General features: G+C 41.8%; 2 protein-coding genes across 5 annotated transcripts in view; one reads left to right on the top strand and one right to left on the bottom strand.

The window, feature by feature from the left end:
- Positions 1 to 583: 583 nt before the first annotated feature.
- Positions 584 to 15,928, bottom strand: Znf274 (zinc finger protein 274). 2 transcript variants are annotated; one of them, XM_021657633.2, is made up of 8 exons: positions 15,584 to 15,928; positions 15,329 to 15,408; positions 14,418 to 14,544; positions 13,498 to 13,593; positions 6,719 to 7,201; positions 4,559 to 4,647; positions 3,273 to 3,399; positions 584 to 2,387 (listed from the first exon to the last, which is right to left on the bottom strand). In XM_021657633.2, the coding sequence occupies exons 2-8, from the start codon at positions 15,359 to 15,361 to the stop codon at positions 856 to 858; spliced, it is 2,487 nt and encodes an 828-aa protein (XP_021513308.1). In that variant the 5' UTR covers positions 15,362 to 15,408; positions 15,584 to 15,928; the 3' UTR covers positions 584 to 855. The 2 variants fall into 2 exon arrangements, with proteins under 2 accessions (XP_021513308.1, XP_060241537.1); XM_060385554.1 differs by lacking the exon at positions 15,584 to 15,928 and having other exon boundaries at positions 14,418 to 14,722; positions 15,329 to 15,566.
- A 22-nt stretch (positions 15,929 to 15,950) lies between these two features.
- Positions 15,951 to 18,708, top strand: part of Znf329 (zinc finger protein 329) — a 30,869-nt gene continuing 28,111 nt past the window's right edge. Inside the window, exon 1 of one of the 3 annotated variants that reach the window (XR_009592371.1) lies at positions 15,951 to 16,404. The gene's annotated coding sequence lies outside the window, so the exon portion shown is untranslated. The remainder of the gene's footprint in view (positions 16,405 to 18,708) is intronic. The other 2 variants (XM_060385565.1, XM_060385564.1) reach the window with 2 other exon arrangements.

The raw sequence follows: 18,708 nt of genomic DNA, 5'->3' as shown, positions 1-18,708 counted from the left end.
AGTTCTAGGACAGGAAGGCCTATCCAGAGAAACCTTCTCTTGAAAAACCAAAATAAATAAATAAATCTTAAGTAAGGGTTCCCTAGAGGAGCAGATCTGATAGGATGAATCTCTCTATTATATGGATACACACGTGAACAAATGAATTTATTAGAATGACTTACAAGCTATGATCTAGTTCAACAAAGACTGCCTACCAATGGAAGGACCAGTAGTGGTTCAGTTCACAAGGTTGTCTCAGGTGGTACATGCCAGAATCTCAAAGTAAGCTCTAATGCCAGTGAAGGAAGCAAAAGGGCCAGGTTTCCTTCTTCCATGTCCTTTATATATACTGCCAGTAGAAGATGCAGGCCAGATTAAAAGATGGTTCTTTCCACTTCAAAATATCTGTATTGAAGTTGGATCTTCTCACCTCAAAAGATCCAGATTATAAGTGGGGCTGCTCACTTCAAATGACTTAATTAGGGGAAAAATTCCCCACAGGTATACACAGTACCTGTGATTTTAGTTAATTCCAAATGTAGCCTCGTTGACAACCATGAATAGCCATCACAGCAGGAAACAAAAAGGTCAACACAAATAGTTTACTTATCTACATACTCTTTAATTTTTGTCACTCAACACACATTACCCTGTATATAATTATCAGTGCAGTTTTTGGCAATTGGCATTTTAAACTTAGGGGTATTTTCAGATTTCATATATCATTTAATGGCTAAATTAAGCAACTAAGAATTCCCTGATAGTTTCACTCACTGCCCACTGGGTGGTGTTCTGAGTGCTGGACTCTCCTTACTCAGTGTCTGCAGAGTTCATCTCAAGGCTAAAAAGGCAGTGCATTGGAAGGCACTAGGGCTACAATTTGGGCTGCTTTTTCTTGAACTTTATCCCGTGTGTTTTCTGATGCCCAATAAGGTGTGAGCTCTGGGTAAAAGCCTTCCCACATTTGTTGCACACATATGGGCGCTCCCCAGTGTGAGTTCTCTCATGCCTGGTAAGGTGGGAACTCTGGCGGAAGGCTTTCCCACAGTGCTGACAATGGTAGGGCTTAGCTCCTGTATGAGTTCTCAGGTGCTGAGACATGGCTGAGCGGTCATTGAAGGTCCTCCCACACTCTGGACACTCAAATGGTCTCTCTCCACTATGAATTCTATAATGTTGTGTAAGGGAGGAGCTCTGAACAAATGCTTTCCCACAGGCCATACACCTGTAAGGTCTCTCTCCTGTGTGGATCTTTTTATGGACAGAGAAGTACCTAGAATTCTGGAATATTTTACCACATTCACTGCACCGGCAAAGTTGGCTTCCCTTGTGAATTTTTACAAAAAATATCTGCTGAGCATGTCGTTTGATGGCTTTTCCACAATTGTTGCCTTTCCTGCTTTGCCCCTCTTCAGAGCCCATCTGGTAAGTTTTCACATGAGGACTGTATTTTATGTAACTGTTGATTTCCCTGCCTTTGCCTCTTTCAGAGGTCTTCAGATGAGTTTTCACATGGGAACTGTGTTTTATGGAAGTGCTAATTTCCCTGACTATTCCTCCTTTAGAATCCTTCCGTTGAGTTTTTACATGTTTCAAGGAATTCCTGTTTCCTTGAACTTTACCCACTTCCCAGCCTTTCTGGTGAGGTTTTACAGGTAAGGCATGTCTCAAGGAACTGCTGCTCTCCATGGCTCTTCCTGCCCCAAACCTCACCTGGTGATTTTGCACATATGAACCTTGTGACATAAAAGTGCTTTTTCCAACTTTACCCCGTTTAGAGCCTTTCTGATGGATTTTTTTATGTGCATCAGGCACAATGGTATTGCTACTGTCTCTGACTCTACCTGCTACAGAGCCAGTGGCTTTCTGGCACATTTTGGCAGGTGCAGCAAGTATAATGTAATCTCTGCTGTCCCCAACTTTACTCCGCTTGGAACTCTGTTGTTTTTTTATAGGTAAACCATCTGTTGTGGAGTTGCTGCCATCTCTGCCTTGCCACCCCACAGAACCCTTTTGCTGATTTCTTATGGGTAAATCTCTTGTCATGGAAATGGTGTTTTCCCTGGCTTTCCGATTTCTGGTGCCCCTCTGGTTAATTTTTACACACAAATGCTTTCTAGGAAGAATGTCACTGAGTGAGCTCTGGCTTGTGTGAAGACTAGTTTGCTCCTGAGACTCGGAGCTTTCAGAGAACTTCTTCTGAGGGCAGGCTTTTTCCTGCACAAGTACTAGATTTGTTTCTGTGGTATGGATTTCTTGGACCCCATCTTGTGAAATACATTCAAAGACAGTGGACTGGTTACCATCCCACGAGAAATCATTTGGTTTTGGGTGGCGAATTGGTTCTACCACAGGAATGGGAGAATCTGGAGTTAGCTCTCTGTTTCCTAATGTAGGCTCCCACCCTGAAAGAAATGAAAAGGTATGTATATTGCAGTTAACAATGCCAGAACGATAGTGTAACAAACAGTATTAAAAAATGAGATTACATGCTCTTCTCAAATAGTCATTTAGTCTAGGGAGTGACAAGCTATGAAGCAGCAAAACCAGGAACAAACAGTTTAGTGACCAAGACACTGGGTGAGGGCAAGGAACTTTCTTTCATTCCTCCATGTAAACTAAACCTGAGGCTGTCTTTGCATTCAAGGATCCCTTCCCATGTCACAGTTCCAGATTAGGTCTTGGACAGAGTGTTGGTATGTTCTTGTGGAATATATATAATTTAATTTTGTTCATTTAAATGCTGATTTATCTACCCCACTATCTGGTTTCAATCCTGACATTGCATTTTAGTACTTATTCTAAGCATCACCAGTCTCAAGTTTGTGTAAACATGTTACCATTTGTCCTCTGTATTGCCAATAAAAACAACCAGCCAATGCTAAGCGGAGAGGGAGGGGAGGAGAAAGAGGGAGGAGAGCTCAGAGAGAGGACATGGAAACATCAGGAGAAATGAACTGGACCTAAGATATGACTAAAAAGCAAGTATAATGTGGGAAATCTAAATGGAAGGAAGCTATGTGGGCTTGGAGGTTTAGGATGGAATAATTATTGCCCTGCATTGTGCTTTAGGTTAATTAAATAAATCCTAGTCTTTGTGGGGTGATTTGGGAATACAGCTAGTTTAGGAATAACTGCTGTTTAACTAAAAGATAAATCAATATTAAATATTAATAATCAGCAGCAGAGCAAGAGGCCCTCGAGAGCACAGCTAGTTCTGACATTGGGTACAGAAAAACTGAGACACCTGAGGGGACCCTGTGTTATTCTAAATGTAGGCACAGCCTTACCCACAGAGACCAAGTTTTCCAAGGTCTCTAGCATCACATCATGATACTCAGTCCTCTGTACTGGACCAAGTAGCCTCCATTCTTCCTGACTGAAGTCCACAGCCACATCCTGGAAGGTCACTGGCTCCTGAAATGTTATAGAAGTTTGATATTTGTCAATAGGGGCAGAAGAAAGGCCACTGGGACATCCTTCCACAGATAGGGATTCCTCTACTTTGGTGGTTTGCTTAGAGATAATGACTTCTGAAGCCCAAAAGAGATCCATAGGGTATTTCTCTAAACCAAAGTCTGGGTCCCAATCTGGTAGGCAGAGCTCCTAGTTGACAAAAAGCTACAAGTGCAATAAGCACATCATATTAGCATCTATATCAAACTTGCCCCATAAGGACAACATCCCACCAAAGGACTTTCTCTGTCTGAAAACAGCCTTGTTCCATAGGGCAAAACCCACCATGTACATGAAGTCCTTGTCTTCATGGACAAGCATGACCTATATAAAGTATTCACCTATGCTCTATCAGTTTTTTTTTTTTTTTTTTTTTTTTTTTTTTTTTTTTAATGAGCAGTGAGGGATTCTGAAAGGAAGACTCTTTCACTTCATCAACTTGTTTAGATCTAGGAGGTATTTTGCCAAGGTGGAACAGAGCCTACCTTTTAAGGATCAGAATACAGAACAATGAGTCTGGGATTAATCAGTTTCTTCCCATTCCCAAGCAGCATCCTTGCCTGGGTACAACAGTTCACTGCCCATTACATGAGAGCCAACAATCCCAATTACAAACCTGAGCCAATAAACCACACACAGAGCAAACAGCACTGACTGATGCCAAATACACACTATCATGCTGACTAATGGGGCTAATCCTACTGCATGCATAGCACCCAGTTCTGAAACAGATCTAAGCCTGTGCTCTTTCATTCCTAGTTCCCCAATAAAGTGTCTCTGAAGGACAAGAGCTCTCTCGTTCTAGCTAGGGTACAATGTGGTTCTCATAGCCTACCTGTAATTGCTCTGCTTCTCATGTCCCTCAGCCTTGGTCCTCTTAATCTTCCTGCCTTTTTCTTTCTCTGTACTCACGTCACAATGTCAGGAGGCAGGGTCACCCTTTACATTTGGGTTGTTTCAGAATTCTGCTCAGTCCCAAGAACTCACAAAGTTAAAGTTAAACTCACAAAGACCTTCTGTGAAGCCTCAGTAAAACTTAGTGTAGACGAGGACATCTTAGGGGGTAGGCCCCTTAAAGGAAACTCTGACCAAAGAAACAAAAGGTAAGGTTCTTGCTTACCTCAGGTGGTACAATAATTGGTAAGGTAGTCAAGTCCTTCTTTTTCTCCTTCAGTTGACCAGTAGCCTCATTACAGCAGGCAGGCAGAGCTGGAGGAGATGGCACATAAAGGATCAATAGGGTGGTAGCCCTCAGGCAGATAGAACTACCAGGCTCTGCAACCCTTGACCTATGCATACCCATGTCCCATGTGACTTCTTCACAATGGGTAACCAATTCCCATAAATGGATGGGCCCAGTGTGTTATACTGTATGGACCACTGGGAGACTTAGTCTTCCCATTCCAGCATCTGTTTGAGGCTCTGGCTTCAGAGGCAATGGCTTCATACCTTTTCCTTAGTGGTAAAGTCTCCAAGTCCTTATCATGCTTGTGTGATTTCCCTTTTGCTGCATTGGAGAAGAGAAGGATCTTCCCTTGGTTATGAGTGTGCAGCCATTTTGTGCTTCTGGTCACATTCTATATCCCTGGCCAGAACTAACAGCCCTTCTAAGGATTCCTTGAGGTTTAGCCTTCCTCATTTGTCTCCACATGCTCTATGGGCTTTTACAATGCTGATTCTAGTCCAGCTAGCATGGGGACAAATGATGTGACCCAGGCTGGTCCACCATGCTATCACTTCACCTTGGCCATAGTAAATGGGATTCTGGTAGACATGGGAGACCATACTTTTAGAGAAAATGAAGCTTTTGCTGGAACACTTAGGAAAATGCAATCCTCTGTTTGGAAGCCTTAACGGGAATAAAGCCAGCTGAAGGCAGCCAAATGAGACATATAAGAGGGAATAAAGCTTGTATTGAAGCTTTTAATTCTAGAGGACACTGGAATTCTTCCAGTAAACTTTTCTTCTTAGCGCCACTTCACTGTTTTTTTTTTTTTTTTTTTTAATCAGTTACATTTTATTAACTCTGTATCCCAGCCGTGTCCCGATCCCTCATTCCCTCCCAGTCCCTCCCTCTCTCCCTCCCTCATCTCCACCGTGCCCCTTTCCAAGTCCACTGATAGGGGGGACCTCCTCCCCATTCATCTGATCCTGTTTTATCAGGTATCTTCAGGACTGGCTGCAAAGCCCTCCTCTGTACTTCACTGGGTTTTATTTGGTATATGCATGTGTGTATGGGTGCATGTGGACGCCGGGTGAGGATGTCTGGTGTCTTGCTACATCATTCTTTACTATATTCCTTTGAAACAGGGTCTCTCACTGAACTTGAAGCCAGGCTGGAGGCCAGCAAATCGTGACCTTCCTATCTCCACCCACTCTAATAGTGTGGTTATAGGTATGCATGACCATGTCCATATTTTTAAATGTAGCTTCTGGGCAGAACTGAAATTCAGGTAACTGTCATAAACTGTTCCCCCTTCAGAATCATGGGGATTAAACCCAGAATGCTGTGCATGCTAGGTAAGTGTTCCATTCCTGTAACCCCAGTCCTTTTCTATTTTGAGAGAGGGTCATGATAAATTGATCATGCTGGCCTTAAACTCACTTGTAGCCCAGGCAGGCCCTGACTGGTGACTGGACTTGGCCTCTTGATAAGCCATGCCATCAGGTCTGGCAAAATATATTAAGATTTCAGAGAACAGAGCTCTGGCATCATCATCACTGCCTTATAAGCAAGACTTAACAGGGCTATGTTCTTTTTGGATATAACAAAGAACCCATTCTTTGCCTTTTCAACTTCTACAGGCTACCCAAAATTCTTGGCTCATCCATTCTGCCTTTCTTCATCAGTCTAGTTACAGCAGGTATCAGTGACAGAAACAGCCTCCATAAACTCCACCTCTTTACTACCTTAGTACCACCACATGTGCATTCATCTTTTCTGTAGCTCCACAGACTCAGTAAACTTTTGAGTCCTCCCTTAGTTACAACTTCATTCACAGCCCCTTCAAAGAACTGGAAGGTTGGTTGTTGTCAGAGATCCCAACAGGGTTAAAAACAAACAACAAAAAACCCCACTGCATCTATGAGATTCCATTGAAGCCCACGGAAGATTTTTGTTTGGGAGAAAAGGGCTAGATACCAACCACTTCAGGTTTCTATTAGCTCTGGAAGACACAGATGTTTGTGGTCTGGAGTGGAAACAATCCATCCTTAATCACCCCGGCACTCCGCATTCCTTCAAAAGCCATTTTTCACCTCATTCTTCCATGACACTCACCATCTTTCTTAGATACTGAGGTCACATTCTCCAACAGGGCCACTGCTGCCTGGCAATCCTCTGGGTGCTGTGACTCTACCCACACCCGAAACTTCTCAGGCAGTGCACTAAGGAACTGCTCAAGCACCAGCAACTCCAGGATCTGCTTCTTTGAACGTGTATTGGGCTGCAGCCACTGGTGACACAGCTCACGAAGCTGGGACACAGCCTTGTGGGGATCAGCTGACTCTTCATACTGGAAATGTCGGAACTTCTGATGAGCAGTTTCAGGGTCAGCCAAATGCTTGCTAGCCTGCTGAGCTGTCTTGAGGTTACCTGGGCTCAGGTCTTCTCCATGTTCAGGATACAGAGATTGAATCAGGGCATTCCGGGGACCAGCCACATCCTTGTTCAGTGTAAGGATTTCAACAACCTTGATATTCATCAGAGGATTCTCAGCAGGAAAGAAATTTACTCCAGGGTCCAGAGAAGGTTTGGAACATTCTAAAAGTTAAAACCAGAGCAAAAGCTAGGCAGTGTGGCACACTCTTGTAATCACGGTTCTTGGAATGCAGGGGCAGGAGGGGAAACTGCAAATAAGCGTCTAGCATCATCTGCATGATGAGTTATAGGCTAAATAGAGCCACAGAGACAGATTCATCTAAAAAAACAAAAATAGGGCTGGGTATGTAACTCAGTTGGGAGAAAATTACCTACCATTCAGGAAGCCCTGGGTTCAACTACCAGCAGTGCATTAAAACCAGGCAGGCATTAATGCATGCCTTGTAACTCCAGCACACAAGAGTTAGAGGTTGGAGGATTAGATGTTCAAGGTCAAGCCTGGTAACATAGTAAAATTGAGGCCAGCTTGAGATACATGTCTCCCCCTCATCATTACTAATATTTGCTTCAAAATTTTGTTCACTGGTTTTAGCAATGTATTACAAACTTTCCCGTTACTGTATATTTTAACTGTGGATGCTAGAAAATAGTATCCACTTAAAAGAATCATGATGTATGTATTTGAGATGACAGATAGTATACAAAGGTCACAGAGAACAAATACATGAGAGAAGAAAGGTATATTTGAACAAAATTCAACAAGCCATGCAAACACACTACTTAACTAGCCTCTATCCCAGTGGTTCTCAACCTGTAGGTTATGACCCCTTTCACAGGGGTCACCTAAGATCATTGGAAATATTGGATATTTACAACTCATAACAGTATCAAAATTACAGTTATGAAGTAGCAACAAAAATAATCTAAAGGATGGGGTCACTACAACATGAAGTATATTAAAGGATCACAGCATTAGGAATGTTGAGAACCATTGCCCTACACCAAATACATGGCCACTCAAGATTCTGAACACTCAAACAAATCTGTAAGGCTCTGAGCCCTCAGATGTCTCTGAAATACTACCTGCCTCAAAATTTCTCTTTGCTCTCTCAAAGCTTGGACTCATACTGGAATTCCCTTTGAAAACATACCTGTTTCTTGTAGTTTCTTCAGATATTTATTCACTCTGTGGGTACCTTCTTACTAAGCTCCAAGCTTGATAACAAATTGGAATTTATAGAATTTGCTTTCTTTTTTAATAATTTCTGATATTTCACTTTTTTTTTTTCTGTTGAGAGAGGGTTTCTGGTGTAGTCCTGGATGTCCTGAACTCATTCCATTTCACTTATCTTACTAACTGTTATCCTTTCTAATTGAGTATTTTCTCAATCTCAGATAATGTAGGCAATAAAGCTGATGATCTCCCCATAGAATACATCCAAAGGGTCCTTGCCCATATGAGTCCTCTGATATAGAATACTACGAGGACTCCTACTGAAGTCTCTCAAATTGTCATGCTCAAAGGAATCTGTCAGGGGTTTCATAACACTCAGTGCCTTCCCAATAGTGATTACATTCTTAAGGTTATCCCTAGCACAACTGTGATGCCAAATAAGAGAACTACACATGGAAGTACTTCTATATCATGCACATTCTCATGGTTTCAGAGTTCTTAGATTATATTATTTGGTATAAAATTTTTTCAAAACACAAAACTAATTTTTTTTGGTGGATGTCTAGTGTAAATTCTCTCAAGATAAGATCAACTTAAGTGAAAAGCCATTCCTGCCACAATCATATTTGTGAGATTTCTTACCTTTGAGTGAGTTCTCAGATACTGGAAATTTCACAAAAAGACTCCCATCCAGACTAATATCATGTTTTAGCCATCTAATTGTTAAAGGAAGTACAAGCTGAGTTGAAATTGGGCTTTCTCACACTAAGCAAATTTACTGTAATATTATTTTTCCGTGACAGGGTTTCTCTGTGTTGCCTTGGCTGTCCTGGAACTCTCTCTATAAACCAGGCTGGCCTCGAACTTTCAGAGCTCTGCCTCTAGATTTTGGACACTCAAACAAATCTGTAAAGCTCTGAGCCCTTAGATATCTGTATACATGATGTTCCTTTATTTCCCATATGTTTGTATTCTAAAATTTTTGTAAGTAATTATTTCATTCTCCATGATTGTTCAAGCATGTGGACATTGTTTTACATGATCCAGCAGTTATCTGTTTCTCTTCCTCAAACAAAAAAGAAACAATTCTTTTTGTTTGCTTTTATTTTTCAAGACAGCATTTTTCTACGTAGACCAGGCTGGCCTTGAACTCAAGAGATCTGCCTGCCTCTACCTCCTGAGTGCAGGGATTAAAGGTGTGTAACACAACTTCCCAGCCCACAAGAAATGATTTATAGGGTTCTCTTCATGCTTCATTTCTTAAGTTGACAATATCAAGTTGGGGCTAGAGAGATGGCTCAGCAATTAACAGTACTGGCTGCTTTTCCAGAGGACCTGGTTTCCATTCCCAGCACATATACATATGATGGCTGAAAACCATCTCTAACTCCAGTCCCAGGGAATCAGATGCCTTCCTCTGGCCTATGTGGGAACTGCATGCACAGTGTACAGATAAACACATAAGCAAAACACATACACAAAGAAAAAAAATGTAAAGTGTTTTGTTTTTGGAGGCTCTCCTATGATTGTGACTTATTCATGTACTAGTTAATTAACAGTGTCTCACTAAGCTACCTTGGTAGTTAGGAACTCACAAAGATCAGCATTCCTGTCTCTCAAGTGCTTTGAATAAAGATTTATGCCACCGTGCCTGGCTAATAGGCAGGCTAATAATATCCTTTATGCATTGTTTTTCTAATGAATAAGTCTAGCTAACTTTCAAGTGTCTCACTTGAGGGACATTCATGTGGCTGTGCTTTTTTGAATGGCTACAGAATGACAACTGAATATGAGCACAAACTAATTTATTTTCCCATATTGTCTTCACAGGATCTTATTCAAGTCAATGAATAAGAGGATGAATGACCCCCTAACGCATCTCTCCAACCTGCTTTTCATACCTTCAAAACAAGTTAATTCGAAAAATCCAGGTTAAGTTTTCCTTGCAATGCCCAGCTGGGGATGTAGCCCAGTGGCAGAGTGCTTGCTTAGCATATACAAGGCTCTGTTATCAGTCTCCAGCACCAGAAAAAGTGCTTACAGTAAAAATACATATTATAAACAACAGCCACAGGAAATCCCTTCAAAGCTTTCTTCACTTACAGGAATTCCCACCCACTTTTTTTTGTCCAGTTTAGCTAATTAATAGCCAAATCCATTCAGTCTACCTTTGACTCAAACATATCCTTTAATTCTCCCCAAACCTGTTACTACTTTCTCACATCAGGCATTTTCATCTCACGCCTGGAGACTACTATAGCCTCCTTCTTTCCTCCATCTGTGTCCTGTCACAGCTCTTTACAAACCAACCAGAGTGAACAGTGAAAAGCCATGTCACACCATTCTTTGACGATAAAAATCAAACTTCCCTCACAGCTAATGTGGCTAGATTGTCTCTTCTGCATGTTCTTGTTTTGGTTACCTACTCCTAACTACAAAATAGGGTCCAGAGAAAGGGTGTAGTTAAGTCACTGACTCCAGACCCTTTGTGTTGTGGCTAAAAGTCATCAGCAAAGATTGCACCAGGATCTAATAGGTGAACAGGGACAGAAACAGTGGTTCCAATGCTACTTCTGCCAGAGCACAAAACAAAAAACAAAACAAAGAGAAGCATCTAGTAACACATGGATTGCTTTATGACCAAGATATAGATAAAAAATCTGAAGATAGCAAAAACAGTGAAAACCAGAATGTCATTTATGAATATTAACACAAAAATACACCCATATGGTAAGGCATTTCTTATATCTACTCTGTTACCCCTTTAACTGTTCAAAGGGGGAAAACCACTATAATGACCTTGGAAGGTTCTACAAAGGAATAGGAAGTATTACTGATTTGTATTCATTATAAAGCACTAGATGAATATTTATTCATTCAGATGAATGTTGATGTGAAACAAAGAATCTAGCACCATGCTCATCAAAACCTAGAAATTTTCCTATTAAGTCAGGCCAGATAATCACTCTTTACTTTCAGAGTCATGATATTTTGGATGTGATATAATTTTCTAAAGAAAAAAATTAACATAGGGCTGAAGAGATGGCTCAGAGGCGGGGGTGGTTTGAAGGAGACTGACACACAGGTTCATATGTTTTATTATTTGGTCCCCAGTTGGTGGAACTGTTTGGGGAACAATTAGAAGTTTTGGCCTTGTTGGAAAACTTGTGTCACTAGGGGCATTTCCAAAGCCCATGGCAGTTCCAGTTGATGCTCTCATCCTCTGCCTCCTGCTTGTGGATCAGATGTATCTCAGCTACTGCTCCAGTGCCATGCCTGCCTGCCTATGGCCATGCTACCCACCATGATATTCATGGACTAACCCTCTGAAACTATAAGTAAGCCCTCAATCCAGGATTTGGGGTTTGCCATGCTTACTTTTGATCTTGTGTTGATCCAGTACCTCCACACTTTCACTTTCTGGAATGGGGAATATATATTCTGCATAATTGTATGTTGGAGGTATATAACTTGCCTTTTGCATTTAAAGGGTGTTACAGTTAAAGAGATTGCTTTGTGTCTCAGAAGAGAATTTGAACTTGTGTATGTGTGAGTGCAGTGCCCTCGGAGGACAGAAGGTGGTGTCAGATCCCCTGAGACTGGAGTTACAGATGGTTCTGAGCTGCTATTGGATGCTGGGGATCAAACTGGGTTCTCTGCAAGAATAGCTAGTATTCTAACCACTAAACATCTCAATAGCCCCAAAACTTTGAACGTTTAAATAGTGTTGAGACTGTAAACGACTATGGGTACTTTTGAAGTTGAACTGAATGCATTTTGTTTTATGATACTGCCATGGGCCTATGGGGGCCAGGAAGCAGATTGTGTTGATTTGGATGAGAATTCCCCTTCCAGGCTAATATATATGAATGTTTACCTCCCAGTTGGTGGAACTGTTGGGAAAAGATTAGGTATGGTCTTCTTGGAAGAGGAATGTCACTGAGGGTGAGTTCTGAGGTTTCAAGCTCATGCCATTCTCAGTTATCTTGAGCTCTCTCAATGCTTCCTGCTTGTGGGTTAAGAAGTAAGCTCTTAGCTATTGCTTCAGTGCCAGCCCTGCCTGTTGTCATGCTCCTCCCCATGATGGCCATGGACTCACCCTCTGAAAACTGCAAGCAAGTCCTCAATCAAATGTTTTCTCTTATATCTTGGTCATAGCATATCTTCACAGCAACAGAAAAGTAATTAAAACACCCATGTTAAAAGAACTTAGGAGAATGACAGGATGACAGCCTCATCTGAACAACTGTGCAAGAAAGGATTAACCAGAACAGGTAACACCAACAACTTAAGTCCAATCAAATTTAATGTACATTCTAACAGGATTTGCTCAAGTAAACCAGGCAAACTGGTATTTATCTGGAGAACCGGATGGCAAAAGATATCCAAGCTTTGACCAGCTGGACTCAAACTCAAGAGATCTGCCTGCCTCTGCCTCCCCAGTGCTGGGATTAAAGGCATGTGCCACCAATGCATGGCTTATTATTATTATTATTTAATTACAAGGGGAAAAGAAATTTACTGAAGCTCATTAATATACAATAAAATGTGGTATGTACTTAGAGAGGAAAAAATGAAGAACAAAGTACAAGAATAAAGAAGCAGCTTCTGTACAATGACAATAGTAATTTAGTCTATGGAAAGATAGTGTTTCCAACAAACAGAAAAATGAATCAGAATTTTATGGGGCTGAAAGAACTTATACATACCTGACAAACAGAACAAAAAAAAGTTAAAAAATGCTTGAATTCACAAGTATTCAGACAATATGTCTATGTGCTTAAAAACAGAAACAAAAACCTTAAAATAGAAATAAAAACAGGAGCAAGTGTAGTAGCACACATTTCTAATCCCAGAATTTCTAAGGTAGAAGAATGATCATGAATTCATATAGCCTTAGTTAATTAGTAGGTTGGAGGCCAGCCTGGACTATATAAGACCTTATCTCAAAACAAAACAACCAAGAAACCAAAACAGCAACAACAAAACTCCCAACACAAACACCACTACCACCACACACAAATCCCAACTACCTCCCCCATCCCCAAAGAAAGATTGAGGCTAGGGGGTGTTAGTTCATCAGTAGCATGTCTGCTCTGCTTATCACATGAAAGGCCCTGGGCTTATTAATCACTAGCACCATGAGAAAAGATGACTGCAGATCCAAAAATAATATGCTTATTACAACATCCTACCTGGGGTCTCACACTGCTTGGAAGACATTAGTCTCAGAATAACCAGTAGGCCCATCCCATTTTGGAACTCCCACATGCCTGACTCTTACCTAGAAGGGTATCTTGAGGAATTTTTTTCTCCACTGGCCAGAAGTCTTCTACTTCTTCTAACTGAGATATCACATTTGGCTTGGAAAAGTGATGTTCTGTTGAAGGGAAAAAGAGACAGGGCTTGGGGATTCTGCTTAAACTGCTGTCCTGTTATAGCACTCTATTCTTTCCTTCCCCCATGCTGTGACATGATGGCTTCAGGCCTTGGGCAGTGATTACTACACATCCATTCCCTTTGCTGGATTTCTTGGGTTTCCTTGACAGCAGAGGTTCCATCAAGTAAAAAAGGGAGATTGTTCAATTGGCGGGTATTCTGGGAAAGTTTTTGCTTCCCTACTAAATTTGACAGTTCAGAAAGAACTGGTCAGTACTATCTACTGTTCTTGTTTCTACCTAAACACAGACATAAAGCTTAGAGCTACAGCTATATAATACTAGAGTAGGCAGAAAACTCCTTAAGAACAACAAAGAAATCACAATCTTTGATGATACTCCTGAGCTGCTGGACACTGACATCTCATATGCTGGAAGTGCCATAAAAATTATAGGCAACTGTCACTGTAGCTACAAACATCCCTTATAGATTCTGTCCAGTGTTCAGGGGGCTCTGATATATCGACTGGATGAAACTTCTGAAGACATACTGAAAAGTTGCCCTTTTTCTCTCAACCAAGCTCTACACTCCCTTGACGCTTCCACTCTGGTCCCTCCAGCTTAAGCCCAAGCACAAACAGTTCAGAGGTACCACATATTTGAAGTTACCAAGTGGTGGTGGTAGGAGGGACTGGGGGAAGAAAGAGGTAGAGTCAAGACTGGCTCTTAATTTCCAATCCTCTTCCACCTCTGGTGCTGGAATTACAAGTATGTTCCACCCACCCAAGGCCCAAACAGAACTTTATTAAAGTGGAGGCTGCCTTACCCACTGAAATCATGTTACTGTAGTTCTCCATCATGATTTCTCTATATAGGCACTTCTGTTGGAGGTCCAGCTGTGCCCACTCTTCCTTGGTAAATGTCAGTGCTACATCTTCAAATTTCATAGGTTCCTAAAACCCAAACGATGTTGTTCAGCCACGGGGCTTTCTCCTCCACAGTGACAGAAAAATGGAAAGGCTGACCAAGACGACACAGTAACATTCTACTTATCTTATCTGGAGTTTCTTTATCTGAATCCTTGAGCAAATTGTTGGTCTCACACTAACATGGAGGACACTTAAGACCGGTCTAGAAAAACGTTCATTTCTCATTACCCAGGGGATAGGACTGTTGGTTCCAATCTACATCTCTTTTCTTGTTATTGAATTGAATTGTCACTTCCTTAAAGTAGCTGCTGAAAAAGTAAACACGAGCCTCCTATCTTCCTACACTTGCCAGTTTCTCTTCCGAACCCCCAGCTTTCAAAAAAAAAAAGGTTGAAAAGGAATGGCGAGATGACTCAGTGGGTAAAGGTGACTGCCACTAAGCCCGGGTTGTATCTCCAGGACTCACACGTTGGCCTGCCACTAAGCCCGGGTTGTATCTCCAGGACTCACACGTTGGAAGGAGAGCTGCGACTCGGGAAGTTGTCCTCTGTCCTTTACACGAAGGCAGTGGCACACACATGCATACCCCCACACAAAAACAAATGTAATATTATTATGTAAATACGGAATTTAATTGAAAAGCCTCAATTTGGCTTGCAGAGTTCCCAGTTCAAAAATAGGTTTCTTTCTTTCTTCTTCTATTCTAGCCATCTTCTTGGGCACTCTAGGTTATTTGATAACAGACTTCTCACGATCAGACAACCCACCTCCGGCGCAGACTCAAAAGCTGAAAGAAGTCTCTACTCACATGGGACCCGGATGCTGGAAGCGTGGAAGCCATACTTTCCTCAACGTTCTCTCGTGAAAGTAGGCAGAGTGCTGAGGAAACTGAAGATGGAAAGAGAGTAGAGCGACCCTAAGGAATGTGGGCCCGTTGCTCCCTCATCTCTGCCCATACCCGGTCCCTCAGCGGGACATGATCAGTCCACCCCCACCTTGGAAAATGTCTACTTGAGTCCTCTCCCCGACTCCCACACGCCTACAAGGCAGGTTCCCCTCTAACCGAGAGGGGACAGCTGATGTCCTCCAACGCAGGACGCGGTTGGTTTTCTTAAACAGTGCCCTATATCCAGAGCGCGAAGTCTCTCCTCAGGATCCGGGTCCACGACTACACAGCTCCTCCCGGGACCGTAGAGGTGGAACCAACAAACCCTATACTCCAAGACGTCGTGAATTAAAAAAAAAAAAAAAAACAGAAGGAGGGTGCTGTCTTCCTCAGGCTCTCACGCAGCACTGCGAATGCACGCGAAAGACACAATGGCGCTGGCCCGTCCGTCTGCCCCAAACTGCGTCAGCTCACGGGTCCGGACTACAACTCCCAGACGCCCCCGCAGCGTCGAGCGGCTGCAGTCAGGCAGCATCCGTCCTGTTGGCTGTCAAAGCTGAACTCTGTAGAGATGTGTTGTTGGTTGCTATAGAACTAGGAAGAAGCCTTTGAAGGAGGATACTAAGCTGCTGAGCTCCAGCACCTCGGTGGACAGAGACCGAGGCTGGGAGAGAGTCGAACCCATTAGTAGTAGTGAACGCTCACGAACGAACCGGAAGTTGTTCTTTCAACAAGGGTTGGGCCAGAAGTGCTGGTGTTAGACCCGCTACAAAGGGAAATGGAGGATCGGATGTATGTGAGGAGAACTAAAATTTCCATCACTCCCAGGGAGGCTAAACGTAACTGTCTACACAGGGTCTGAAGAGATGCATGGTTAGTTGTATTCTACAGATAGAGAGGTTGTAGGACCTGCTAATGTCAGTGACCTGTGATTAGGTTTGTTTTTAGTGGCAGCCTGGAGTAGGAGGAACCCGAAGTCTACCTCTGACCATAATCCGGTATGTTTTTAACTTCCTTGACATTTCTGAATGACAAAGAATTATATTGTGTTCCTTATACTATCTAGTATTCTATTGCTATGGTCTCTTTGTATTCTGTTCTAACTGATGTAATCTTGTCTTACTTGGAAACCCAGACATTGTGATTCGTGCATATCCAGGGCTTGTGTACTCCTTCGAGGTTTCGAAGCAGGGCCTCAGCAACACAGTGTATATCCGTGGTTATGGTTCTTATTCTTATGTTCGAGGTAGGCTGCATACTGTTCTTAGTTGTTCAGTTAAATTTTAGATATCAGTATTGACTCAGATTATCATGCTACTTTTATTTTGATAGTATTTCCTTGGAATTTTTTTTTTTGTTGTTCATTCATCCATCCATCCATTTCATTTCATCTTGTATCTCATATGTCCCAGACTTTTCTTGAATTAGATTAACCTTCATTTCTAATCCTCTTGCTTCCATCTCCCCAGTGCAGGGATTACAGATGTGGACCACAATGTCCATCTGTATGTGGCGTTAGTATTGGAACTCAGAGCTTTGTGCATACTAGGTAGACATTCTGATGACTGAGCTAAATCCTCAGCCCTCCTTGGAATTTCATAGCTAGTAGATAGAGCATCCCCATTGAATAAGTAATTTGGTCCCTTTGTTAATATTTCAAATTAAATAACTGGCTGTTTGTCAGACTATTATTATGTGACAAAGCTGTGTAAAATAGCCATTGATTGACAGTTTCATTTTAGATGTCAGTGTGCATTCAGATGGCTCACCCTATGGCTCAATAGGGAGCTTTATTATTTCAAGTAGGCAAGTTCTCTTTTCAGTTAAAAGTTAATTCTTTTTTGGTGTGTGGCGGGTTGTTTTGAGAAAAGGTTTCTTTGTGTAACCTTGGCTGTCCTGGACTCACTTTGTAGACTAGGCTGGCCTCCAACTCATAGAAATCCACTTGCCTCTGCCTTTCAGAGTGCTGAGATTACAGGTTTGCACCACCGAGAAAACCTCTAATTATTATTTAATAATAATTCTTATTATTAAAGTTAAAGCTGGGCAATGGTGCACACTTTTAGTCCTAGCACACTTGGGAGGCAGACGTTGATGGATCTCTGTTTGAGGCCAGCCTACTCTACAGAGTGAGTTTCAGGATATCCAGGGCTACACAGAGAAACCCTGTCTTGAATAATAATAAAAATAATAATAATACATATTTGTTTGGTTTAGTGTCTGTATGTGTATATACCACAGTGTGCATATGGAGGTCAGAAGACAGCTTTCAGGAATTAGTTCTGTCCTTCTACCATGTAGGTTCCAGGGATAGAACTTAGGTGGACAGGCTGGTAGGAGGGAGCCATCACAGAGCCATCTCAGTGGCCCGAATATTGATTTTTTTTTTTAAAGTTTACAGTTAACTGGGTTCGGTTAACTCCCAGAATTCAGGGAGGCATAGGCAGGTGGGTCTCTGTGAGTTTGAGGCCAGCCTGGTCTACAAAGTGAGTCCAGTACAGCCAAGGCTACACAGAGAAATCCTATCTCTGAAAAAACAAACAACAAAAACAAAACAAGGGTATACTTATTTATTGTACATATGTATATTCGTGCACCACAACATATGTATTGAAGTCAGGAAATAACTCTCCTTTAACCTGTGGGTTCTGGTGATTGTGCCCACATTTGTAGAGTGGGCAGGACTACATAGTCTCTCAAGGTTAAGATGTGCTTCTAGTGGTGGATTGGATCATATCCAGGAGGTGGAACCTTTCATGGATCAAATATTACTTTCTGGAATTTTTTTCTTGTTTACTTATGTGTTACACACTTGTGAATGATCACACACATCCAAAACAAAAGGAAGATTAGCAATTTTGATTTCAAAAGTTTAGTTCTTGTTTTATAATGAAACAGACAAATATGCTGTAACTATTGGGGAAAAGGTGAAAGGATGTTAATAAATAACATACTTAAAAATCCAATATAATTTCTTTTTCCTTCTCTCTCTCTTTCTCTCTCTCTCTCTGTCTCTCTCTCTCTCTCTCTCCGTTTTGAGATAGGGTCTCAGTATGTAGCCCTAGCTGCCCTGTAACTTACTATGTTTATCCATGTTTATCATGCTGGCTTCGAACTTACTTACCTCTAAGTGCTTGCCTCTGCCTCTAAGTGCTGGAATTAAAGTTCTGCACCACCATGGCCAGCCCAGTGGAAAAAATTTCAAAATCAAAGAAATCAAAGTAAAGTAGGCATAGTAAGAACCAAAGCTTCATCAACTAACATTCATATATATATATATATATATATATATATGCACAAAA

Source organism: Meriones unguiculatus, chromosome 6, assembly GCF_030254825.1.
Source record: "Meriones unguiculatus strain TT.TT164.6M chromosome 6, Bangor_MerUng_6.1, whole genome shotgun sequence".
In the NCBI taxonomy this organism is placed as follows: domain Eukaryota; kingdom Metazoa; phylum Chordata; class Mammalia; order Rodentia; family Muridae; genus Meriones; species Meriones unguiculatus.
This window is presented reverse-complemented; position numbering and strand designations above follow the sequence as displayed.

Bases quoted from the DNA above. Each gene is read 5' to 3' on its own strand.
- Znf274 (XM_021657633.2), bottom strand. From the start codon at position 15,361: ATGGCTTCCACGCTTCCAGCATCCGGGTCCCAT. The intron at 13,594-14,417 runs GTAAGGCAGCCT...TCCCTTCAACAG, and splicing joins CAGTAACATGATTTCAGTGG to AACATCACTTTTCCAAGCCA. The intron at 4,648-6,718 runs GTGAGTGTCATG...CATCTCCTCCAG, and splicing joins CTCAGTATCTAAGAAAGATG to CTCTGCCTGCCTGCTGTAAT.